Genomic DNA, 27,659 nt, shown 5'->3' on the forward strand with positions numbered 1-27,659 from the left:
TCGATGTTCCTTGGGATACAGTGACGGTGTTGTTAGTGACTGTTTATGCTTTTCAGTTGGCAGCCAGCTGCATAGCTATATATATATATATATATATATATATATATATATGAGAATGACACTTGAGATGTGTGTTTGACAGAGGGTTTTTTTTACTGGACTCTGAGTTCTGCTGAGAAGGAACACGTATTTAACAACCTCCCAATACTTATTAAACATAAATATATACAAAACATTCAACTTATTCAGTGGTTGAACTTTCAATATAGGTCAAGTCAATATAATCAGTAGAAATTCTGCACTGTCTACATATTTTTACATTGTAATAATTTAAGGTACATCTTTCATCACATTCAGAGATGCAAGCAGATCCCCTGGTTTAATTAGATGTGACCCGAGTTCAGTAGTCATTTATTTACACCGGTGTTCAAAACATTCAACATGTTGGGACATGAGATCACAGTTCACTATTGTGCCACCATGATTTTTTTTCCCATTTTTCTTTTTTTTAATTTTCTGGACTACACAATTCATGTTCATTTTGAAAATCAATAAATTACATTAAATTCCAACAATTGTTGCAAGAAATAATGAAATAATGAAAAAAATCTTATTTTCCCTGGATGATTGAGCATGTATCAAGATATGAAAAACTATATATACTATATTTCAATATCTTACCTGCTCTCTTTAAAAAAAAATCTAACAAACGGATAGAAGACATTCATTCAGATTTTGGTCCATACTGACGTGATAGCATCACACAGTTACTGCAGATTTGTCGCCTGCTTCTTTAAAGCAATACTGGAGACTAATAATATCACTCGCACAAGAACTGTGTGTACTTTTTACTAACTTTGTCATATTTTGCTGACAATAGTTAAGTACTTTTATTTTAGTACGGTGCATAATGACGACTTGGTTGATTTGTTTTTATTTATTGATAATGTACTCGTTCTAGATGTTAGCACTCCCTCCACCACGGCGGGTGACAGCAGATAAACTTAGAAGCGTAACTCTTTAGGCTGAAATTAAAACCTGCATGCTTAAGCCACGTCTTTTCGCTGGATTCAGGTTTCGTGAAAAACGCAGGTGGTGTCCCCACCAGCCCTGGGTGCACCCCGGCATCACCCACCCTCCACCTCCTCCCTCTTCACCGCCGGGCGGCTATGCAGGGGCAGTGACGTCAGCAGGCTGTCTCTCACTCCCTTCCTGCTGCATCACAACAGGCGTTAGTAGCTCGAGTAGCAGTAGTTGACCGGGGGGACGGGATATCCACCGCTGATTCATTGATAAATAAACTCTATTGACGCTGCAACACTCGACAACATCCTAACACGGGAACTGGTTGCAGTGCGATAATCCCGCTCCAGCTGTTGGGACATGGCCAGGCCGGAACAGGTTCTGCTCTTGGAGCCTCAGCACGAACTGAAATTCCGAGGTAAGAGGGGAGGGCCCGGCTGTGGCAGGGAGGAGGAGGAGTGGGGGACCTGCCTCTGTCAGTGCTGTTTGGAAGGAGAGGGGGGCACTATTAGGGAACCCAAACCGAGCGGGGCTGCAGTGCACATTTTCACAATATAGCTTTCATATGAAAAAGCGAAGGCTGCCCTGAAAGGACGGCAGGTCAGCTGACAGCTAGCTGCAAAGCTAGCTGGATTAGCTCTCAGCGGCTAGGTTAGCCAGGCCCTGTCACACATTTGCCCTGCACCAAGTTCCTCTAAAGCGGATTACAGCTGCTAGACACGAAATGTTCACCCATTTGAAAATGGCAACTATAAAAAGATGACACAAGCATAACTGCTCTTTCAGTTCGCCACCTTTCATTGTCCATAAGCTGCAACATCCTTAGCATGTCTGGCTGGCTAACATTAGCTCCCCCTCTGATTGGCTGTCTCGCTCTGCTGGCCAGCCAGCTGTCATTTAATAACTTGACAGCTCACAGGACGGAAAAACTGGGCAACCTGTGCTACTTAATATGATTTCAACTGTGGGTCGTTCAAATTTCCTCAATCTTTATCGTTTGGACTTTTGAATCAATAATAGATGTCTTGGTGAGACTCGGCATTTGGCTGCAAAATGTCACATTGCTTTAGGCCCAGATAATGTTACATAAACACATATGGTACATTTGTACCTGCTTTGGAACAGATTCTGGAGTTCCTGCCATAGTTTGAAACATTGCATGTTTTACTTAAAACTAAGAAGCTGATAAATATAATATTTATACTTGTTTTAATGACACCCTGGTCTCCAAAATGCCTGAATAGTCAGTGTTATTTGGTTTATGAGGCTTAAAGAACAACAAATTACACTTATTTGTCTTAGCAAAACCAAAAAATACATAAATTAAATGCCAACCTTTATCATATTTATCACTGAGCTTCAATGTAGTTAAATGGCCTGCAATTTACACTGTAGCCACTGTTTAAATCCCCTCAAAACTATCAGTGCTTGAGCCAGCAATTTCTTGAAGATGGTAATGTAGGCTCCACTGCACACTTGTTAACTGCTTAAGCATTGATATACACTGAAAATGATGCACAGAGCATAACCAGAATAAGTCCCAATACTGTTTTGTCTTTACGTCTCTCATAAGATGCCGCACCTTTCACTGTGTCAGCTATGATAGGCTCCAACCTTCCCGCAATCCTAGTTAGATAAACTGTTTAGAATATAGGGTGAGAAAATAGACACCAAAGTGCATTAGTTGTTTACACATTCGCCTACTAAGTGAAAGATCCCTGGGGGTTGAGTCAGCAAGGGCATTTGGTGTAGAAACTGCCAAATCAAATACGCAGAGCTACTCTCTGTAACGACCCTTTGTGAGTAAGAGAGCAGCCGAATGTAGCTTTTTCGTCTTCTTCTTCTTCAGTGTATTATCATGCTTCCATCACAGCAACTTTACAAGAGCCAAATAAAGAAATTGTATTTAAATATTGATTTGTTGTCACTTTTACTAGTTTAGTCCAATCTGCTCAAGAAATTTCATGGAAAGACCCAAAATTAAGAATGTGTTAGTCCACCCCTCATTAGGCCTTTAAATTCCCCGGCCTGCTATTTGGCTCTCCAGTTCTCAGCCTCAGCTGCATTTCATCTTAATGACGACATGATTCAAAAAATATTTTTAAAAAGGGTACACAAATACATAGTGTAAGTAAGAAAAACTGATTCAGAAGCTTTTAGATTTTTGACTCAACGATGTTGGAAAGCTTCTTTGTAATGATTTAGGGTAATATGTAACTACAAGTTCATAGTTTTAAAACATCGGACCAAGGGGTTTAGCTATTCTTTAAAACCTCAGTCAGATCCATACCTCGGTTCTGCTTTATTGGAGATGAATAACAAAGAATAGCGAAACACATTTTTACCATAGAGCGTATCACCTGGTTGTGATTGGAACATGAACAAAAAGTGAAAAACACCATCATTATTATCCTGCTTTAACCATTAACAACTTCATACGGTTGTCTTGCAGTATAGTTCAGTGATCTGTAGCACGGTGACTCCTAATTGGAGCTTCATTAATGGCTAAATCTAGATCATTGTCTTTGCTCATCCCATTGGAGTACTGAACTAATACCATGATAGTTCACATAGTGGCAAGATATGCCTAGCACCACACAGCTGAAGCTCTTCTGAACCTCTACTCCTAATGTTTCCCATTTCAGCTGTTGATTGGCTTTTGGGGGGGAAGATGTGGGTCATATTTGCTGTAAGAAAATTTTCTCATAGATTTCCTTTGAGGATTTTTTTGAGTTCTATGTCTCATCCTTATATAACCTCCCTCTTTCAGCTACAGATTCGTTTGGTTTACTTGTGACTATTTACACAACTGTGATTCTGTGTATATATAAGTGACCCAAAATAGACCATCTGCATCAAGGAAAGCATCATGTCACCCAGTGTAACAATGTGTCTTATTAATAGATTAAACTAGCAACTCACCATCAATTGGAAAGACTGTTGCTATGGTTACCTAGAGTTGAAGCATTGGGTGGATGTTTGGGGTGTTTGTTTGTTACATGACTTTAGTGGACACACATTGCTTTTGGTAAATTCCTTAGCTAGAAAACACAACCTGTAAGGAAATGTAAGAAAAATATAAGAAAAATAAAATCAAAGTAAAACTGAACAAATAAAGAATCTCGGTAAATAAAAAATCTAGCAGAATGAGTAAAATAAGAGTCCTAATAGGTATAAAAATAAATACAGGTATTGTGCTAATATTTCCTAGAGAAATTGTTCCAATACCTGTCCAGTAAATGGTGTAGGTCCATGTGTAAATTAGTTTTTTACATAAATGTAAAAGTAAACTGAAGATTAATGCAAAATTAGTCCATGAACCATTTATATGTATCAAAATATTTCCTTCATTCAAACTGTAGTAAATGGATAAAGCTAAATCAATTAAGATAAGATAAGATAAGATAAGATGACCTTTATTAGTCCCACAGGTGGGAAAATCAGAAGGTCGGCAGTTCGTGTGCCGGTGCAATAAGTTTTTCCAGTATTTGGTTGATGGGTTCAGTCATCTTTAATTCAACTCTGTCTTTCATCAGTCTTCACTTAACCCTAGAGATCAGTTCTCTTTGGAGGCCAAGCCATCTGTTGCCGGACTCCTCAGATGATGTATCTTCATGGCTTTTTGTGATGATTGATAAGAATCTCAACCTGAATCCCACATTACTGTATAAAAGTGTCTAATAACTGTGTTGATCATAGCCAGACAGAAGAAACTGTGTCTTATTGTAAATGAAAATACCACAAATCACATGCCTAGATGTGTAGGCATGCAGTGTGAAAGCTCAGGAAATAAAGAGTGGGTTTGTTAGTAGCAATTTGTCTCTGGTTTTTACAATCTCTAGAGTAAATGCTCTTAAATTCTAGGCATTGGACTTTTTCATTTCTACCCATTTAAATTTTTGTCAGGGGTAAGGGTAGCAAACTTTACCAAACCACCCCTTGGTTTTTATCTCCTACTTATAAAATCCAACATTGCATGATGACAGCTTCAGATATCAGCTTCTCATAATAGTTTTTTTTTTTTAAACGACCATTTGCGGCCTGTGTGAGTTGGACAGTGTCCTGAGAAACCTTCAGGAAGTAGTATATCAGGTGTACAGTAGTCAGTGGCGTGAGTCCCTTTCATTAAAAGCCTTTAGATCTTGAGCCAAGCTTGTGAAGCTCTGAATTTCCTCTCTGTTTTTGCTCAGCAGGGAGTGGAAGTGTCAGTTGCTCTCAATGTTTGCTGAGCTGAAACTTTACCTTGAATCTGGTGTATGTGCTAATTCTGAAATAGCTCCATGTTTTCATACAGGGAGTTAGTGTGCTTCTCTCAACTGCAAACTTTACCATTACCATAATGGCTACTGTAGGGAACTAATTTGTAGTTTCATCAGAAAGCTTTACTTGATAAAAAAGGCTTTCGCGATTGGTCAGTGTGGTTTGTAATTGTAGATCAAAATCACAAGAGGGAAGACTGTTTTGGTACTTGGAAATTAGCTGGTCAGTAAATGCTGGTTTAAAAGTCTGCACTTTCAGATCATTTATTGATATATTTTCATCCCTCTAACCATGATATGTATAATAGTAACTATATCTATGACAGCAAAGTGAGAGGAAGCATTGTCTGCAAATAAATGTGGATAGACAAGGTCATTTATGGACATTATTTGCTAATATGGTTTTCCATGATACTGTAACATTCCACTCCATTAATCTTGCTTTCCATAAGGCTGACTGTAAAGTGTGTGGTATTGGCAGCATATTTGCTAAGTTTGGGAAGTCATGCAGCCATTCATCATTGCCCCTCGCCTGACCATGAATTAGCACAGCTCTTACTCAAGCTTCTAGGGAAAATACAGGCGTGAGTAACACTTCCAGTTAGGTTTTTGTCCCATCAATGAAAAAACGGGGCTAAATAATTGCATATAAACCCTTGACTCCAAAGCTATACAAGAAATGATATTTGGTCAGTCGGCAACACCAGAAAGGACTCACAACCTGCAATATCTGCAATGAATATTCTTGTAATATCAAAGAGACTAGTGATTAAACAGTAAGGCTTTCTTCAGCTTCACTGAATAAATCATGTTACATTTATTCATTTTAAGACTCACTGTAGTCATGTGCTAGAGCTCTGGGATCCACCCATATTTCTGTCACCAACATCAAAGTCAAAAGAAAACCTTAACACTGAAGTAAATATTGATTTACTTTTCACGTTGGGATGAATTACAGTTTTAGATGCTGCTTCCTCTCATGGTGACTATAAAATGAGAAAGCAATAACTCTACTTATATTTCCTGCTCCTGGACTCCTAAATCAGTGCATGCATGGTATATTTTAAACAGTGATTCAAATAATTCTGTTTCAGCAAACATTGATTGTTGTTTCAAGGCAATAACGGAGTCACTCGAGACATTCTTTGCATGAGCCAGAACAGAGGATTGGAAATTTCTCACTAAATGGAGATATGCATAAATGAACTTGATGTTTAAATGTGCGTATGTTTGAAATATAATTATTACAATAATCCTTGCAACCACTACATCACTGCTGATTGGTTAGAATAACATATAGTGTAGTGTTCAATCCAGTATTTAGCTTCTCTTTTTTTAAAACATGCATCATATCTGACAGGACTGAGTAGTATTTAAACTGAATAATTAGTCTGAGGATAATTTGTTCTTAAATGTTTTGTGTGTTGGAACAATTTGATTTTCTCTAGTAACTGATCACTGGTGCACATCTGCTCTGAACATGCTGTGACACAAATCTACAATAACTATGTTACTATAAATTCATACAGCTTACTGGACTGAGAATATGCTTTGAGATATTGTTCAAGCTCTGCATGTTAACAACATAACACCCCCCACACCCCACACCCCCGAATAGAAAAGAAATATTGTTTGACTTAACAAGCTCACTATTTCACTGTTTTAGCAGAAGAAAACAATAACAGCAATATTCGATTAGCTGGAAAAGGGTGCAAAAAGTTGTCTTACAGACTGTTTTTAGGTAGCTGTTATCTAACCTATTTAGCATGTACTTGTTTAGAAGCAACAGTCTTTAGGAAATTCACCTAAAAGTCTGTTAGGTTCTCAAAACCCTCTTAAAGTATTTTAGGGATTTCCTTGGGGGGGATCCCCTCGTTGAGTCATAATTGGGATTTGGGGCATTTAACTTGTACAGAAGTCAAATTACTGAGCTCTTTTTTTTTTTAAATTGTATATTATGCATTTCCACTTTCACTTGTCTAAGTTTCAGTTTTCTTGCACCATGTAAATACATTACTGGGGCTAATTGATTGATTGCTCACAGCTATATAAACTTGTTATTCCCCTGCTTTTCCACCCCTTCATTTCATATTACTCTGTCAATTTCGGACATCATTTATTGTCCAGAATTACCTTCACTTGTGTAATTTCATTAAAAAAATACTGGAAGCTTCACAGAGCAGTTAAGATGGGGAGAAACTGTAACAGAAAAACATCTCTGGAGTTTTGGAAATACATGTGCAAGGAAGAAAGGAAAACAAGTTAATCATGACTTCATTTTACTTGAATAGCCTTGAATTTAGTGTTGTTAAGCAGAAAAGGGAACGTGTGTAGGTCTGCAGTCCAAAGGAATATTTTAAAAATTTCTTCCATGCTTCTATTATAACGGTTATAGAGTAGTCCATTTCAGATTTGTTCACACTCTGTGTACGCAGTTTAGTTTAGCCTGATAAATTTAATGGACAGTTATTTACACATCTGTGCAATCTAATGTCACACAGATTTTGCATGGCTTTGTTAGGCTAACGATCCGACCTCTCCCTGTGCGTACCTCTGTTGGGTGATGCCTGGAAACTTCAGGGCTATAGTCCATGAGGAAAAGCAGCATTATTTTCTAATAGGTTAATGGCAGTCAACAAGGCAAATATTGTGCAATGTCGATCAAAGGAGGTTTCTCCATTATTGATAAATGTGCAGAGCTTAATGCAGCCACAGAGATGTGGCCTGCATCTCCAATGCTGGCTGTAATTAGTTAAATCCAAGCTGCATTAGCTGCTCTGTTTTAGATAATGCAGTAGTAGAAGATTTATATTTATGCATTATTTATATTGTATGCACAGTGTACCTTTCAGTTTTCTATTAATTGAATAATTGCTTTTCTTAACCACGAGGGCAGTGTAGATAACCGCATTCAACATCAATCCAGAGAGTTATTGTTAAAGAAAAGCAGATGGCCTCGTTTGTATCCTTGACATATTTACAACAGTCCATTTCTCACCAGCATGTGTCACATAATGTTCTGGTTTTCACGACGAATAACTGTCTTGACTTGTTTATCTTGAGGACAACTTCCAGTCAAAAGTATTAAAAAGCTCCATTAGTTTAATTGGCATGAAAACTATTTTTATTCAGATTATGTCAGGTCAAATGAAAAAACGTTCACATTTCAGGCAGCCAATTTGTTACATCACATTAGACTTTGATAGACCACATTTGAATGTCTCACACATAATCACAGCCATTTTCCTCTATTATTTACTTTGTTTGAAAAGGGTGCAGTCAGCTTGTTCTTGTTTGTATGTACAGTGTAAAGGTGCGTCTTGGAAAAATCTTTGGTAAATATTTATCAAAGAATAAATTGGTTTGTAAATTCATGGTACAAAGTAGTGCAACTTCTCAGTCAAGTGAAACTCCCACGCTTCCTTCTGCTTCGATGTGCCAGTTTAAGAAAATTACATTTAGATTATTGTTTCTCTGTTTCTCAGAAACAGCCACATTATAGTTTCTGTTATCATATGTTTTCCTCACACTGTTGCTTCTTCTGTGCAGTTGATGTATCTTTATCACTCGGCTCATTTGATTTCATTAATAAGTTGCTTTCTTACCGTGCAGCTCTCATACATTAAAAGGTTGTTTACTCTCTGGCAGTTTCAGCTCGTGTAAAATGGTGTTCATAAATCAGAACTTAATTTAATGTCTTTAAAAAAAAAATCAAACTCTTTAATCTTTGATCAAAATTTTCTTGATCGTTTCCTTCTATTAAAATTAAGATCACATATGTAGAGGATGTTTTATAATTAAAAAAAAATCTGTACATATGTTGCCAAAGAGAATCTAAAGACAATGTCCTTATTTATCCAAAGACAGACTTGTCAGTCTTGTCAACACCAGTTTTTAAGTGTCCACTGTGTTTACTTTCCGCACAGGTCCATTCTCAGACGTGGTCACCACAAATCTCAAGCTCTCCAACCCTACAGACAGGAATGTGTGCTTTAAGGTGAAGACGACAGCGCCGCGTCGGTACTGTGTGCGGCCAAACAGTGGAATCATCGATGCAGGCACCTCAATCAATGTCTCAGGTAAGGATTCAGGGAAGTAGGACTGAGTTAAGTTTATTCACTCACTGCTGAAAATGGTTAGCCTGTGATAAAATGACATGCTGGATCATCTGTCTCAAGTCTTTTAATGTATTGAACAGTCATTGCTGCCTGTGTGTGAGCTATACTGCTGGTCTTGATACATCTGGGAATAATTGGGATAATTATTCTTTCAACAGAGCACCTAGTAAGTTGGGATGGATGATGATTATACTTTTTAAGAAGGATAGACTTTATACACAGTAACTTATAGAAATCATTGGTTGTCAAGTCAGTGTGAAGACAGTGTTATCCAGATAATATATAAAGAGATTTGTTCTTGTTACATGAACTTAAAACTGCAACTGCGTGGTATTCCTCCCTCCGCCTTCCATTTTGAAGAAAGCAGGAACTGGCTAATGTTTCCATGCTGTTCACCCTCTGTCATTTACAGTCCCAGACTCATTTTACAGTGCACCCTATCTGGTGTCAACAACTGCAGACTGTGTCAGTGGTGCCTGCAGTCAGCAGTGACAAACCAACTGAGTCCGCTCTGTCTGTTCCCCTCATTTTTCAGCCTTGTTAGACTGAGAAGGGTCACAGGTTAGAGCCTCAAAATGAGTTTGGTTCTATGAGAATGTACTCACAGCGGCAGCTGTATTGGCATGGTCTGTGGTTACTTTAAGTCCTATGTCTTCAGGAAGTACTCAGGCTGTATCTAAGCAGGGTGTTTAACAGGATGGAATTGAGGTGTGGGCTGTATTGCAGGAAATGTAGCTTTAAAAAAAGTGATGAAAAAATTAGCTCACCTATTTTGGGTTAATTAGACTTTTTTTCATTAGTATGTGGTTGTGTAGAGTACTAAATAATAGCTCTGTGGCTCTCCTGTTGGCTTGACATCTTTTATCACTGGAAGTGCCCATTAGCACAGTGCTGGTTTTGACCAGTGAGCTTTAATCTTCATTTCATTTTGGCACACAGAACACCACTTAAAACATATGTTCTTTATTTATAGTTAAAAACAATGACTAAAGTAAATACTGCTCAGCAAACAATACATGCTAATTAAGACTAATTTACATGCCTTGTTGTGGCTTAATACTAAAGGCAAAAAATGAATTACTATCAACAGATCTCTCTGCTACTTTGTGCTGTACAATAATCAGCTGGTGGCGACTCACTGGCATAGGTGTTTAATCCAATGTACAATCCATCTACAGTACATTTAGAAGCATTTCCTTTCTGAAAATAAGAACACAAATATCATGCAAATTTTAAAATTTCCATGTATGCTATTTACAAGGTTAGTAGTTTGATTTATCTATTTGAAAGAAGAGACTCATTTTTTACTTTTTAACCTCCTGATTTATTTTGTAAGACTTTTGTTTTAACTGATTTTTTTTTTTAACACATTACTGTGAATTTATGTATACGTTATTAGTGTTGGTTCAACCTAAAACACTGATTTAATTTCTTTAAATGAAACTCAGCATTGACTGAGACAGCTGAAATATTACAGAATAGTTCGAAATATAATTTCTGGAGTTTTGCAAGCAGTTGTTAGCTGTATGTTGACATTTTCAAAGGGGTTATGAATAAGCATAAGCCACAGTTCACAGTTTTCAGTCATTTAGAGGTGGTTGTATTACAGCCATGCACCAGCACAGGCAGTAATGAACAATATGGCTGTTAAACTCTAGAAATTAAAACAATGAAAAACAATTAAACCTCAACTTTCAGATTTTATGCTTTGTAAACCTTGAGATTAGAACCGTCATGTTTTGTATAATAAAAAATATAAAGAAGAGTTTTGTTTATTTTAAAGGAAAGCTACATGTCAATGTGTTTTCTTCCTGGTCTTAAAAGCTCTCTGAAACACTGGACTGTTTAAGAAGTGGAAATAAACACTGCAAGTTGCTATACCAACATTACTAATAAGAATAAACTTTTCTGTATAGTGAATGCATGAAAAGTCTCTCCCAAAATAACTTGTCAGTATCTGCACTGAGGGACAAACTCAAACATTCCGTTCATGTCACACTCCTATAGCCTCTATTTAAGAGGATTGCAGGTCATCTGTAACTCGTTTCAGTCCAGTTTGTCTCGTATTTCCAGGATGTGCACAATAGTTGCACAGCCATCCTTGTGTACCACTGCATACCTACAAACCCATGATTTGCCATTTGTTGGCTTAGCAGTGGACTCGCAGTGCTTTTTGAAGCTCAGCTCTGCTGTAACTGTATATGTTGAATGTAGCTACAACCACAGGAATGTTGCTGGTCTTGATTGGTGTTATGTAGCAGTATCCAGTGGAAAAATATCTGGCATAAATGTTTCAAAAATCCTCGAGTCCACAAATATTGAGCTTGTTGTGGGAATATGTCAGAAGTTCTCCTGACATGCTGGGGACAGAAAAGCAAAATACCTTCCCACAGTAAAACAAATAACAGTTTTGTTGTCGCTGCTGTCCGAATTGGTTTCATTAGATTGTCTTGTTCTCGTTTCCTCCGTGCCTGTGTTATGACAGGACATGAAACTGAGTCTCCAGTCCAAGTCCTCATTCATTCACTGTTCAGTAGTGACATATGGATTTGAGCATTTATGGCTGTGATCTTTTCTAATATTCACATTAGCTCATTACCTACCAAGAGTCTTGTAATTGAAGTTGGACTCTAAATAGAAGCTGATTCCATGAAATATGTGGTGGATTGAAGTGCTGCTGATGTTGGGATATTTCTCACTGTGATATAGACATGGTGGTGTAGTCGGTTACTTTTTCCTTTTGAATTATATTAAATAAGACAGACCCAAAAGAGCACAGAGCACAATCAGGAGTAAGAGCCTGCTAACCTGAGAAGTCTGAATATGAATATATATATATATATATATATATATATATATATATATATATATATATATATATATATAATATAATATAATATAATATAATATAATATATAATATAATATAATATATATATATATATATATATATATATATATATATATATAATATAATATAATATAATATAATATATATATATATATATATATATATATATATATATATATATATATATATATATATATATATATATATTTTTATGTGAGTTTCATCTTATATGCTGGTAAATTTTCCCTCTTGGCTTCTTTCTCCACAACTCGCCTAACTTCATTCTCTTCCTCACTCCCACGCTCGCACACCATATTGTCTCAGTAGGTTTGGTGATCTTTGACAAGGTCTTTGTGTTGACTAATACTGAACAAAGTGGCCAGGGAGTGCCCTGTGACGTGTCAGGCTTCTCTTAATGAGATTATAAAAGGTTGCTGTTATAGGTAGAGGGTGTAGTAATGAGCTTTTATGATCATATATCTTGTTTCATATCATATTGTTTTAATAATGTTGTTGGATTCACCTCATTTATTGTTATAATTTCTTGATCATTGCTCTTAAACTTGGATATAATCCTCTATTTTTCTGGCCCACCTTCTGTTTCTTAATCTTTGTTTTATTGCCAGACAGCTCTTTTTTTTTTTTCTAACTGCTGTATGCTGCAGATAATCCACTTTTTAAGGGGCCAGAGAAGTCTAGTATATTACACTTACTGAAACTTACTGGCTTTTCTGCTTTTTTTGAATAGCATATTTGTAGACTAAGACCAACAAATACATTTTACAGCAGATGAATGAGTAAATCCCACTATAGTTGATCTCCAGGGCCTGCTTTACAGGAGCCAGTAGTTGCTTGTAACTCTGGTGTGAGCTGGTTTTCTCAGAGGACACAATTAATTAGTGACAGGAGAATTTTTTTTAACCACCTCCTTTCACCTCTCTAATGGTTACATTCATCATCAACAAACAGGCTGGCGATTACCATTCTGTTTGACCGTGTTGATTACAATTAGCCTCTTTGAGTTTTGTAAATTATTGCCCAGTGTGAAGAATACTAAATCATGCCATTAGCAGAAGTAGCTCTTGGTGTAAAGGTGTAATCAAAGGGGGTAGATCAAAGATGATTTAAATCACTTTTTCTCCTACTGAGGCTGTGCTTTTTTTCCATCTCAAGCTTTGACTCCAGATTATTTAATGTTATTCTGCATTGCTTAAAGAAATTGCAAGCTTTCCTGACTCTATTTTCTTGTATTGTCCCCTTGGACCTAAGGTAGATGGCTGTGCAAATTGAGTCTGACTGAAACAGGACGTTCTCAATCTGTTCATACCGTCTGTTTCTGATTTGCAATATTGAGCTACACTGATTGCTGTAATGGTGCACTACATCACTGAAGTTTTTCACTCTAGGGAGACTGGGGATGTGCCACATCTGAACACTGCCCTGATAGCTAGGCTGTTTGTTTCTAGGAAAAACCAAAGAATCATGCTGGCATTGTACTGATTTAAAAACATCTTTCAATTATATTGTGATTTAAAACCTGTAGTCAAAGGAGGAAAACATTTTCCATCAATAGCCATTTTCATCCTCTCTGCAATTCAGTCCCCTATACTAACATAAGAAAGGGATTGCTGTATATCATTGTTACAGCTCCTCTCAGTGACTGGAATAACATCAAATAAGCCACGAGTGGCTGTGAGGACTGATGTGGTGATGGGCTAAAGGAGTATTCCAGCTCCACACCTGCTTTCTGTTAGACTGATATGTAATGTTAAAGAAGAAAAAGACAGAGTTGGATGCTGTTAGAAAAATTACCCCCGAGGGTTTTTGTAGATCTGTCAGTGTTTCGCCGTCATGGTAACATGAAGAAATCCTCTTTAGCCAGCCCCCCCCCCTTTTTTCTTCATCATGGGCAAACTCAGACACTCTTTGCTCAGTCTGAGAAATACATGAGATGCACGAGTATATAAAAACTCAACGTTTTCTCTCTAAGCTGGGGAGTGAACATTAGTTTTGACAGAAAAAGTAACAAAGTTGGGAACCAAGATTTTCTTTATTTATTTTATTGCCATGTTTCACTCACAAATCATAATCTCTTCCTACCTGTCTGTGGAAGTTTCTGCACGTGATTCAAACAAGAGATGTGTTTTCCCAGCTCCCTTGGGGATGGGAAGTGGCAGTGAGGTTCGAAAAATGGGGAAATAAAACTGAGGTCTTCGCAACAAAATGAAACGATGGTAATCTTTTTGGGGATTTCCTGGGGTCTGGGCTGGAGCTTTGGTAACTTATCCAAATTTTTCCTTCTATAAATAATAATTCCTTCTTTACTGTTGTAAATTTTTTCCTTTCTTTGCTTTCACATGCGTGTTAATTGCAGTTTTTCAAACAGCATTTTCTTCTTTTTCCTTTTTATTTATTTAGTTTTATTGATACTAGAGAGGCTTATAATTACAAGACAGTACAATTTAAAGAAAATATTCAGAAACAAATTTTTGGAAGCAGACTAAATGTTTTTACTTTCTGTGCTGACATTAACTTTCTGTTTGTGTTTCAGTTATGCTGCAGCCTTTTGACTATGACCCCAATGAGAAGAGCAAACACAAGTTCATGGTTCAGTCAATGCTAGCACCTCCTGACATGACTGACATGGAGGGAGTGGTGAGTGTGTCTCATTGTTCATAGCTTTTAGCGTGTGATTATTTGTACGTGCATGCTTTAAAACAGAAATACTTTGTACATAGATGCATCACAGTTATGCATATAGGCATGTGATAGGATTGACCTCTTCCAAATATACCTGTTAAAATAAATGAGTCCTAAATACAACATATGACACATTACACCATATCATTATTTAACTAAAACTAAACCAAAATGCAGAAGCGGTGTGTGAAAAACTAAGTACACACTTACTACTTTCATATGAATTTAGAGGGTAAGTAGCAGCCAGCTGTTTGCTAGTCAAATGCACTTGATTAACTGACTGTTATCGAGTGTAACCACATCTATAAAAGCAGGAGTTTTGGCAGTTTGCTGGTCAGCACAATGCTCGGGAGGAACAACCTGCACAAAACGTCATTTGGTGATAACCAAAGCATATCAGCACAAACACCCCATATCAACCTTCAGTCAGGGTGGTGCAAGGGTTATAATTTGGACTTGTATTGTAACCACAGGACCTGTGTACTTTGCAGTCATTGAGTTAACCATGAACCTCTCTGTAATCCAAAGTATTCCAGAGTCAAATGTGCGTCTGACAGCTCGGACAATGATCCCAAGCACAGCAGTAAATCCATGAAAGAATGACTGGATCATTGCAAAACCTTGATTCTTTTCTTTTTCAGCCAAAGTCCAGATCTCAGACTGAGTGAAATGTTGTGGCAGGACCTTAAATGCCTGCAAACCTCAATGAACTGAAGCAATGTTGGAATAAAAAATGGGCCAACATTCCTCTACAACTATCTGAGAGACTGATGGTGTCAATGAATGCTGAAGGTTATTGCTGCCAAAGGTGGATCAACATCATGGGGTGTAATTAGTTTTTCACACACTGGTTCTACATTTGAGCTTGGTTTGTGTTAAATAGTGTAATGTGATGCTTGTGCCTGTGTTGAGTTTGTATTATAATTCTAAATAATTCTAAAACTTAGTAACATTTTTGTTTTTTATTATGTCCTAAAACCTTAGAAGGTGTACTTTTTTCACATGACTGTGTGTACATTAAATTTTACTGTGAAGGAAGAGGCTGTTAATCTACGCCTTTCCCACACTTAATGCAAGCCTGTGCTGCAGTGCTGGCACGCAGCAACAAAACACATTTAGCACAGTTTAGTCATAACATCATGTGTGGTCTGAGAGACATCTTTGTGATGACTGGCCCACATTTAAACACCTACATACTTGGGTAGTTATCGCATTAATATGACAACAGGCATCTTGAGAATTTGTTTTAATGTAGTGACACACATGAAGATGCATAGAATCAACAAGAGGGACGGTTACAATAGACATGCTGTATTAAATCAGAGCTTGAACTCTGGTTGGGTTTTGTGGGTTTTTGTGCAAGGTTGTGACTGTAACACAAGTTAGATGTGAAAGCAGATTTCTAAGGTGGGGGTTGTAAGAAGAGCACAAGTCCTGTTGGTGACATGCTTCTGTCAGTTGTTTGTTTGAAACAATATGTGGAGTCGGTGAACAATGGACAGACTACTCTCATAATGGTCCAGTTGTTGGTGAAAACATTAAATATGTAAGATGACCCTAAGCATACTTGATATTTAAAACCAGACTGAGTCAGTATTGGATAAAGCAGTACTCAGAGATGCTTTGCCACCCTGGAAATTCCACACACTTTATCTAATCCCAAGAGAAGTGTAACTCCATTTGGTATGATATTTAAACTTGGGAAACCTGGGATTATATGCTTGCTTGGAAATCTTTGTAAACATTTGGATTTTGCTATTTATTTCGAAGTTTTACCCGTCTGAGAATCTTTAAAGCACTAACATATTATAAAAGGTAACTCAAACAATGCAAAGACTTGGAAAACAAAACATGCGTATGTGGTTATTGTCTAAACTGGACCATCCATTTTAGCAAGGGCACATTGGCAAAGCTGCAAAGTGTGTTACTGTAACACACATGACAGCACTCTCTTCTGTCTAAATTAAATTATTATTCAATTTACTCTGAATAGTAATTGCATAATTATTCAGGCTAAATTCCTGGTTTTAATAAAACATGAAAAGAAAGCTGCGCTAGAATTAATGAAACACCGACAGAATACATAAAATAATTAAATAGAAATTACTTCATCTGAGTGCTCTTAAAGATTGAAGAGCCAATTAATAAATACAGTGCTATATTCCAAGGACACATGCAGTTTATGACCCTTATCTTTAAAAACCCAAATTAATTCACAAGGACATTTTGTGTTAATGTCCCTTATTTGTGTATTTCTTTCTTTCTTTTTTTCATCTTTTTTGCAACTCTGTCTTGAACCAAAGAGAGATTTAAACAAATTATTAATAAATCAAGAATCAAGAATTATTTATTTGGCTGTTTATCTACAAAAAAAAAAATGTCTTTATGGAGATGCAGAATTTTTCTTTTTTCCAAAAAGAGTGGAAATACTATACGGCAATCTCTCCTATTAAAACACACACACAAAGCCTATACATCTTGTTTTCTTTTCATCTAGCAGCTAGCTGACTTTATTTTACTCTGTTGCTCTTTCTCTGTTTTTATTCACACCATTTTTTAAAATATACTTGTTTATTAGTGAGGGACATCAATGCATGTTGTCCATATCTTTTTCTTTCTGCCTTTCTAGTGGAAGGAGGCTAAACCAGAGGAGCTGATGGACTCCAAGCTGAGGTGTGTTTTTGAGATGCCGACGGAGAACGAAAAAACGGTATGCACACAGACCTATCCCTTTTTCTTACCATGCATGTGCTTTTGTCACCTGCAGATGTGATATTAGAAAGAGTTATGTTTTTATCGTGCTTTTCATTATTCTCTAAGTGACTGTAATTAGCCCAAGCAAGAGTCCACTGTTTAATTTCAGTTGCGAGTATGTCAATCACTATCTGAAGTCGCTAGCCAGCTTTTTTTCCTACTGTGCAGTTTTTTTTGTTTGTTATTTTTGTTTTGGGTTTTTTGTTAATGTGTCCCAATGAGAAGCAGCATTATTTATTAGGTGGTGTTTCTTGTTGTTTTCCAGTTCCCCATCTTGCTATTGCTCTGCTGTATCTGCCTTCTCTATCAGTCTTCCTCTCTTTTCTTCTTTTTGCTCTCTTTTACCACCCCGGGTTTGTTCTTTTTATCGGGCCGCTTATGTTTGAACATTTTTGTAGCGTTTCCCTCGTCATCATCTTCTCCATCTTGTCCCACTTTCCTCTACATCTCTCTTCCTGCCTCAGCTGCACTCATAGCCATCAACAGCCCTTCAGAGACTCTCACATGTGGTTTATTGTTGTTGTGATTCCTCTCAGACCTCATATTCTGCTCAGCTGCAGAGACATTATTTCGTCATAATATGAGCTGAGTGTATTCGCTCAATGAACACCAGGAGAGAAAAGGGACCTGTGGTAGTTGTTTTCAATTCATTATGAGCTGAGCAATACATACACATGTCTCCCAGTTGGCTCTGTACACTGCAGAGTCCGTTATGTAGAGATAATGCTGATAGAAACCAGCTTGATCCATTTACAAAAGGCACCCCTGTGTGAACTCTCAGACACGGAGAGGAGGGTGTGTGTGTGTGTGTGTGTGTGTGTGTGTATATAGAGCAAGTCCCAAAATGTAAACACAAAGTTGTACCTGTGTGCCAGCAAAGACATCATACAGAATCACCATGGAGATATTTTAGCATCAACAGTCAACTTACTGCATTACAACTTTTGTGTCTGTAATCCACTTACAGCATGATATGGAGTCCAACAAGATGATGTCGTCCAGCTCGCTGAAGTCAGAGTCCTCGCTGCCTGTGAAGTCAATGAGCTCCACTCTTGATGACGGGGAAGTAAAGAAGATCATGGAGGAGTGCAAGAGGCTGCAGATGGAGGCTCAGAGGCTACGGGAAGAAAACAAACAGATCAAAGTGAGTAAAATGACTCAAGACTGTAGACTTCAAAGACACAGGTCTTTATACAGATATTAGGGGCCACAAAGGCTTTACTGAAGGGAATCAGTTGGTAGTAAGTCCAGTTTGTCATTTCAAGCCCAACACTTTCCAGCGTGTTAGAGTGTTAGAGTACAAAATGTTACATGGTTTTATATTTTGCTGCCAAGGAGCCAAACAATATTTATTATAGTGGTCTTGAGCGAGTTCTCCAGGCTTTCTGGTATTTCAAAGTTTTTGTTTGGACATTGGCTGCCTTTTCCAGTCCTTGTACCTCACCATTTTGATCCTAAACACACTGCACAAGTTTCAGTATTTCCAATTTTCCTAGCAAAATATGAATGGTGAATAATGGAGAGTGGCTCAAGACTTTTGCACGGCTCACAAAAATATAATTTTAGCCGTAGCCTGGGACATCCACTAATCACAGGGTTGGTTTAATCCCCCTGCTCCATATGTGCCACGTGCCCCCTAGATTTATGGACTGAATAATTTCCCACGGAGTTAACAAATGTAAACGTGTAACTACAAATTGTTTTTTTAAAAATAATTTCCTAAGTCTTGTAAAACAAAGAGGGACAAACGGGTCCAGCTTCACATAAAGACTCTTGGGCACTAGGGCTGTGCGATATGACCAAAATCTCATATCCCGATATTAAGACATCGATCGTCCGATAACGATATAAATCACAAAAATGTAACATTTTCTGTAAATTCTGTGAATGTCGGGCAGCTCGACTTGCGTGAAGTGTTTCCAGCTGGGCGTCGCGTACCTGGAGTCGAGTGTTTTAAGTGATGCATGAAACGATACATTTTTAGACATAGGTTGTAACAGCCGCCATTTTCTTTGTGAGTATTTATTACACAGCGTGCAACAGGATCTTGAGCTTGAGCTTTATTGTGAAAGGTTTATGTGGAAAATAAACAAGCGGACACGAGGTGGTTTTACCGTCGTTGTTGCTAACGACAACACATAAAAACAAGCGCTTGTCCGTCTGTAGTGTGGTTATATTAAATATAAGAGAAAGAGAGAACTTTAGGAAATTAATATAGCCACTACAGTGACCATCAAAATAATGAAAAAATATTGCCATAAACAGTTTATTTTGCGACACCACGAAACAAACGATAGCGTAAAATGAAACGATAGACGTTTTTATATCGTCATCCGATATATATCATTATATCGAACACTGGGCACTGTCAACTTGCAGAATATATTTATTTGTAGTTTTGGTATTAGAGCTTAATCGGGCCAATGAAAATATTTTGCTTTGAGGCTTGACTCAAAAGCAGAAAGTGATATTCTGCTGATTAAACAAAGAAAAACCTTCATCTCAGTCATCAAAATTAGCAGATGACATCACTGAATATCATGAATCACCTCTGTGTTGATTATTTTTTTGTACTGATTGATAGCTGATTGATGTTTACAATCAAGATAAGCTAATTAAGTAGAAGTGTTTAGTCACACAAAGCAGTGTCCTCCACCCAGGCCAGTAATTCACAATTAGGGTTTGCATGGAGTACAGCTGCTGATATCTTTAATCGGTAGCAGACCTCAGGGTTTAAAGCTTGAAAGCTCGTAATTTTGCGAATCAATGAGTATGCCATCAATCACTAGCATCATTGGTTTGAAATTAGTTTTTTTAAAAGTTCGGTTCGAAATGAATCTCGCACACACACGCACACGCGCCTGCGCTACAGACGTCCAAGAGTGAGTTGTCCTCCCTTCAAACACCACCGCCTCCTCCCCTTTAAGTTCTTGCCAGAGGCAGAACGACTGTTGGCTGCTCCTGCGGCTGAGATTAAACTAACAGAGAGCCCCCCCCCACCCGCTGCTGGGAAATGAAGTGTGTTAAACCCTGGCGCCTTGTGCGTTCCTCTGGGGGTTTGGGTCAGATGAGCATTTAAGCAGATCCGATTTCTCTGAGCTAATAAATAAATACTCTTATCTTATTAACTGATTGACAAACAGACCATTTCTTAACCCTTTGTTGTCCTTTCTTATTTCTCTTGTTTCCACATTCCTTTTTCTTTATTTCCCTCATCATCACTGCTTCTCTATCATTCCCTTTCCACACACATCCTTTCATCATTTCATATTTATTCCTTTCACTCCCCTTACTCCCCCCCCCCCCCCCCCCCCTTTCCTGTGTCCCCAATTCAGGAGGATGATGGTCTGCGGATGAGGAAGAGTAACGTCATGTCATCTCAGCAGGCCTCAGTCGCGATGAAGAAAGAGGAAGGGATGAGTGCCCGTACGGTGGCCCTCATCGTGCTCTTCTTTGTGATGGGCATCATTGTGGGGAAGTTGGTCTTGTAGAGCACAGCGCAGTTCGGTCGGCCGCAGCATGGGGATGAAAACAAACACTGGATTTGGAATTTTGGATTATAAGACGCCATACGTGCTGGGTAGGGGGTGGTACTAGTTTTGATTCAGTCTCATTTATGTAAAATAATTCAAAAGGTAATGTATGAGGAAAAAAATGAAAAAAACCCAACTTGTCATGTTATGAACAAACCTACTGTTACAGGTCTTGCCTCTACGTAATCATCACATAGTCATTCTGGCTCTCTTCCCAAAGTTTCACATAATAGAGTTGACTGGTTCTGTGGGTGGGGGAATGATGGAAACATGATTTAACGCTTGTGATTCAGACCAGTGGATTTTCTAACACCGGCAAGGTAGTGTTGGTGCGATTGAGTCAGTTCGCAGTCGTGCGAATGTCATTCTAGTGTATTGAGGTTTCTTTTTCTAAGCGACGGAGGCCAGAGCCAATGTATATGAATACAAAATCACCCCACTGTACAGTATATCCAGGTGTTCCTTCCAGCGAAACCCCCTTTAAGGAAGGGATTTACCAGAGAGATGATCCACACAGTTGGGGGTTTTACACACACACAGGGCTATCTCCTCCAATCAGAGGCTTTGTAAAATCAGCTCGTCTTTGATTGTATGACAACTTTGAGCAGTGTATGAAACACTATGCCGTAGGTGTTTTCTTCCCTCATGACCTTTTTTTCTTTTCACTCTACCTTATTTCCCTCACTTGTCACTCACTGCTCACTGCATCCTCCGACTGTCAGAGGGGGGTATGTTTGATTGCATGCGTTCACACGGAGTGTTGCATCTGGACTTTTGAATCTAAATTAACTGCTTTTTATAATGGTGATAATATAATGTTATTTGGCTGTAGGTTTGCACAACTACATTTCTGATTTTTCTCTTTTGTGTTTTGTTGCATTTTTATGATTTTATTTTGAGTAATTTTGTTTTGTCGTTAGGTTTGATGCATTTAAGAATATTGCAGCTACCTGAAATGAGGATTAGATCAGTCGTGTAAATCCAGATGAAAGCCTTGCCTTGTGACCTGTTGGGGTGCAAGTTATTCTCAGGCCAAGTTGGAGGTGTATTATGTACAGACGCACATACACAAACACAAAGCATGCGTGCACACAATGAAAAACCACAAAACTAAAAGACGGTGCATGAAGGAGGAGTGGTTTTATGTCACTGACAACAGCAAACCACGTCAAGGTCTTCTTGCAATGTCCAAACACATTAAGCTTTGTCCTTTCCACCTCTTTTCATTCTCTCATATTTTCCTTTAACCATACATTTGTTTATTTGGGGCAAATGTATGTCAGAGATCAGCCGAGTGTTTTAAGCTGCCTAAACCCGCTTCCCCAGTTGATGAGCTTTTCTTTGCTTACTCACGCTCTGCAGGCCTCTGTTCAGTTTTTTTGGGGTGTTTGTTGAGCATTTTTCTGTCACTTAAAATGTTAAATTCTCACTGCATTTGAAGTTGTGTTCATTTTAATGCACTAAAGGTTACGAGTGTTTCTCCTTTGAACTTCCTGCCTCACACAATGTTTTCTTTGTTTGTTGTTTTTCCATGAAGCGAAAGGTGGGAAAGTATACAGTCAGCTATAGCCTGGAGGGGACCACATGATGACAATGTACTGTTTCCACAACCTTCAGAAATAAGAACAATAATAATAATAATAATAATAATAAAAGAAACAAAAAGCATTCTCAAATTGTTTCAGCTCCAAATTTGCATATTAACACGGGAGAGCATTTGTTATTCTGCTCTGCATTATTTTAAGAAAAAAAAACAGCTGGTCATATTTTGTATCCCACTTTCAGTAAACTGTTGAACAGATGCAGGAGTCCACTCCCCTTTGCTGAAAGATATCTACGGTTAATTTAGCTGGCGGGTAAGCGATTAAAACAAACACGTGTATGTTTCGACTGTATCTCTGTGAAGTCGGTGGGTTGAGGATGACTTGCTGCTTAAAGGGAGGGCAAAGCGAACCTAAAACTAGTCTCATCTTGGGTTATCAGACCTGGGTCATACAGTGCTTGCAGAAAATTGTTCTTGTTTAGTGAATCCTGGCTGGAGTATCAGAACCTTTTTGCACAAGAAAAATACCCTAAAACATCGGAATAATCCATTTATGTGACTGAAAATGTAACTTTACCACTGCCCCTGGTGCAGTAAACTCCATCAATTTGCTACTTCAAGGCGGATTATACAAACAAAAATGATTATGTGTGAACACTAATCAATCCAGGCCTGGTCGTAAAACACATGACACTGATCTGTCCTGGAACCTGACCATCACCGTGATCAATGTAAGCAGTTAAGAAACTGTTTTGTATGTATATAAATAAATAAGTCTATCTGAGAAAAAGATTGATATTCCTAGTCAAGTAGTCTCTCTGGTGTATAAAAATAACCCAACCTGGTTGGACTATGTAGCATCTTAATAAATTAAATGAATAAAGCCCCTAAATCACTGTGTGGCGTTATTTCCTGTTATGTATGAAAGGCTACAGTGTGACCATCATTATACACATGTAGCATTTTAAAAATATTTATTCTTTTAAAGTTTCTTTAAAATCAGGGACGGGATTGTGGTAACATTTTAGGGTGGGAAAATATGTTTGAAATAAAGATATTTGGTCTGGAGATGACAAATTAATCTACTGCTCCTTACAAAACTGGGAAGAGTCGACTACTAACAGACAATGCTTAAAAAAAACATTTTGATAGAGACTTTTTTTTTCTTCTTTTGTAATTCTCTGACATTCTCAAATCTTGTCACAACCTGGTTGTTAAACATTACCCACAGTGCAACTTAAATATTAAATAGACTGATGGTTGTAGAGCAGTTTGCTCTAAATAAGCACTCAAAGCACTTTTTACTACAAGACTGATTCACCCAGTCTCTCACAGACAGCAATTTAATCCAGCGGTGGGCTATAAATTTTCCCAAAGGGCCACATGAAAACTGCTCATAAAGGGGTAAAATTAATATTGAGCAGAACTGAGCTCAGCTTATTGTTATAGCCCTCCATAACAGTCCCAGTTTCTCATGTGGCCCCTTGGAAAAATTAATTGCTCACCCCTGTTCTATACCTAAGCACCTTAAATCAGGAGCAAAATATCAGGTTCAGTATCGAGGACACTTCGCCATGCAAACTGGAGGAGCTGGGGATCCAACAGCCCGCTGCGCCTTGAGCATCAACACTATAGGCCGAAATTACTTACGAACTAAAGTAGCCTTAGGAAAAGATAAGAATGAGCCTATGTAGGTCTTGTAATCTAATTTCCCCTTAATTATTAAAGCATTTATATGATTAAAAAAGGCTCTGTTATCCCATGTTATCTTAACCAGCACTGATTAATACTATTTGAGGGAAAAACAAGGTGATGAAGAATGAAAAGGGATTTTAAATGGTAGAATTATGACAAGCACTTCCCAGTGAGATTTACTGAGAAAGGTTTTGGTACTTACTGACTCTCTTATCCTCGGAGTCCACATCTTTCTTTAACCCCAGAGAGACCTGCACATAATAGAACTACAGTAATGTTAAGAGCCTGGCTTTTTTCCAACACTAGCTGCACAGGATGCATGTCCAGAGTCCTTAAAGACAATGCTGACCATTTCCTGTCCAGCTAGCCTTCGATAGCATCTTTGTTGGGATTAGAAAACAGGCTGAAAATCGATCACTGTGCAGCAGGCAGGTTTTTAACCCAGAATCTTTGAGGATTCAGGAAACACTTTTAACATTAGCTTCCTGGGTTTTTCAAACATTGCAGGATATTTATATTACAGAGAAACAGATCTTTATCACTGTGGCTTAAGTGGACTAATGCAGATGCATTAGAGGGACTTATAGCTTATATTCAGTAATGCTTTAACTCGTAGCTAGACACTTGTCTTAAATGGGTCGCATTGTATATGAAAGCAAATTCATAAGATTTTATTCATTTGTTGTAATAACTAGACTGATGTGAGGACAGCTCATCAATAAAAGATGGCTGTACATGTGCTGTATGACTACTGCTCTCAACAAAACCAGACCTGCTGCCACTGACAGCCCAGGCTCCACTGGCTTTTTAGTTGCTTCTGCTTTGCTTGATTTGGCAGCACCACAATTTGCAGTGGGATAAGAGTGTTAACATATATAGCTGCAGGGAAATTAATTACCCCTCAGATTTCTGCGGCTGCTGCTGCTGCTGCTGTGGTGTGGAGTAAAATAAAATCCGGGGTGATTCATCCCGTGTTATTGTATCGGTAACAACTAGACAGTTTTTCTGTCTGCACGTCGTGGATGGATGCAGCGCAGCCGGGTTTGTGTCAAGAAACCCCATGTGTTCACCTGAGCCCAGTAGCTCCTCAGCTGTTTGGTTTGGCCACAGCAATGCGCAGCTTCAGGCTCAATAGTGGAAACCAACCAATATTAATTCACAATTTTTCATTTAAGTTGGGAAATAATCTATTCCCAAGGTAAATCGTGTAGGGATGTTTTAAAAATGCTGAAAGGATTAAAATTACAAGGTCTGCTACTTACCTGAAGAAAAGGTCAGAGGCAACAACTGTAAGATTACCAGGTACCCAACAGATATTCAAGTAATTCATTTGGCCAAGAAACCGAATGTGTAACCCTTTCAGAACCACAGCTTTTCATCTGAACATGATGTTTTTAGCCCATCCACATCCAGGCCTGAGGAGCTCATACTCATGGTGAGGCATCTGTTATTCTGTCTGTTCACATTCACAACTGGTCCTCGTCCAATGGTAATGATAATAATGAGTAATGGTCAGAATTTAATGAAACATGCATACAGTAATCACCTAATTGGTTTTCACTAAAATTTTACTAGAGGTCAAGGTCACATTTAGTATTTTCAATGTGAGTGGCATTACTCTGTCCACTCTGTGCAATACGGCCAGCCAGTGACAAGAAACCTATCACTTTCGTTTTGTACTTCACACGTCATAATAACCCGTGAACTGTGATGGATCGTGACCCAGATGAGCTATGATGTCATTGACATTCTGGTTTCTCTGAATTAAACCAGATGTAATCTGTTATTTTGTAATCTTTGAAAGAAATAGATGGATTCTGTTACCTTTGGACAAAGGTTTCAAAATTTCCGACTCACTTTCCAGTCTTTTTAAAAAATTATTACCAATTAATGTGTCGCCTGATGATGTAGCCTCCATCAGTCCATCATCATTTAATGCAGAGTGGTGTCAATCTTGGCATGTATTACTGAGTAAGTGGATTTCACAAAATGTCAAATTATTGCATCAAGAGTGCAAAATTCATTTCAAATCCTGCTTCCAACTAATGTTCAGCCTCATTAGCTTTAGCCCTTTTCCTCTGTGCTGCATGAGTATCCTTCCTATAAATGCGTATTTGCTTTTTTCTGACCTCATTAAAACTCTGTGTCCCTTTCCTATAATTGCACAGAAATGTTTGTTCACGACTCATATAAAAGGAAGTCCATTCTGAGGTCTAACCATATAAAGTGATATAGAATTCAAAATAGACGAAGAGATAAAAACTCATTGTATTTAAAAACCTTTTAAAGGTCTGTGACCCTGAGCAGAAGTAATCCATCACTGTCTGTAATATGCTTCTAAAACAACTCATGCATACAGAGTCTTATTAATAAGGAATTCGGGTAAAGTTACATTAACACAGATCAAACCTAAATCATGCACACATCTGTATATCTCACCATTCAAATGAACAACAATCCAGCAACCTGAACAGTGTTCACAGAAGGGCTGTTAAGAAACATTTGATACATGTAAGAAAGTAAGGCATTAGTCCCTCTTCTTTGATTTTATATGAAACTGTCTGGATCTGTCCGTTCTTATTATACATTTTAAACATTAAAAAACGCAACCCGTTGACCCTCATTCTAGACGTCTCGTGAAAGCCACAGGTTTGTTTTTGGGTTTTTTTTAAAGCTCTGATTGATCTATAACCAGCTTGCCTTACATCCCGCCGCCCATCCCCACATACGCACACCGTTGTTTCACTGAGTCCTGAGAAAACGTAAAACAGTGCCTGCCTGCACTTTGAAGTTTGAAAAATACCTAAAATGTTTAATTATACATCACCCTGACACCTCTTTTTATGGTCTTAACTATGAGCCATAATTTCATTACGCATCCATTAAAGTGCACAATAAAAACGGTCCATCTTTTACTACATTGAAACATTTTTGGTTTGTTTATATATGTCCTTAATTTATTCTCCTTCTCAAAGTTTTGTGAGTGAAATAAAATACTCCTCATGGCATAGCTGCTTGGCACATAAGTAAGCCAAATTTCATGCAAATTTTCTATTTACAAGAGGTCTCTGTAAGACCTCGGGGGGCCTTAATGGTCTGAAAAATAATTGGCAGAAAGGTTGGATCCAGGACAACTGGCAGTGAGTGATGCAGTCTGGAAGAACTGGCCTGTGGCAGATCCATC

At 38.0% G+C, this 27,659-nt stretch overlaps 1 protein-coding gene across 1 annotated transcript; it reads left to right on the forward strand.

Annotated features, from left to right (window-relative positions):
• The first annotated feature begins 1,182 nt into the window (after positions 1–1,182).
• On the forward strand, positions 1,183–23,572 carry LOC100690067 (vesicle-associated membrane protein-associated protein B/C). The gene is made up of 6 exons (XM_003456098.5): positions 1,183–1,441; positions 9,209–9,361; positions 14,802–14,905; positions 17,580–17,660; positions 18,672–18,848; positions 21,040–23,572. The coding sequence occupies exons 1-6, from the start codon at positions 1,384–1,386 to the stop codon at positions 21,193–21,195; spliced, it is 729 nt and encodes a 242-aa protein (XP_003456146.1). The 5' UTR covers positions 1,183–1,383; the 3' UTR covers positions 21,196–23,572.
• The last annotated feature ends 4,087 nt before the right edge of the window (positions 23,573–27,659 follow it).

The sequence above is a fragment of the Oreochromis niloticus genome, linkage group LG5 (genome assembly GCF_001858045.2).
Source record: "Oreochromis niloticus isolate F11D_XX linkage group LG5, O_niloticus_UMD_NMBU, whole genome shotgun sequence".
Classification (NCBI taxonomy): Eukaryota; Metazoa; Chordata; class Actinopteri; order Cichliformes; family Cichlidae; genus Oreochromis; species Oreochromis niloticus.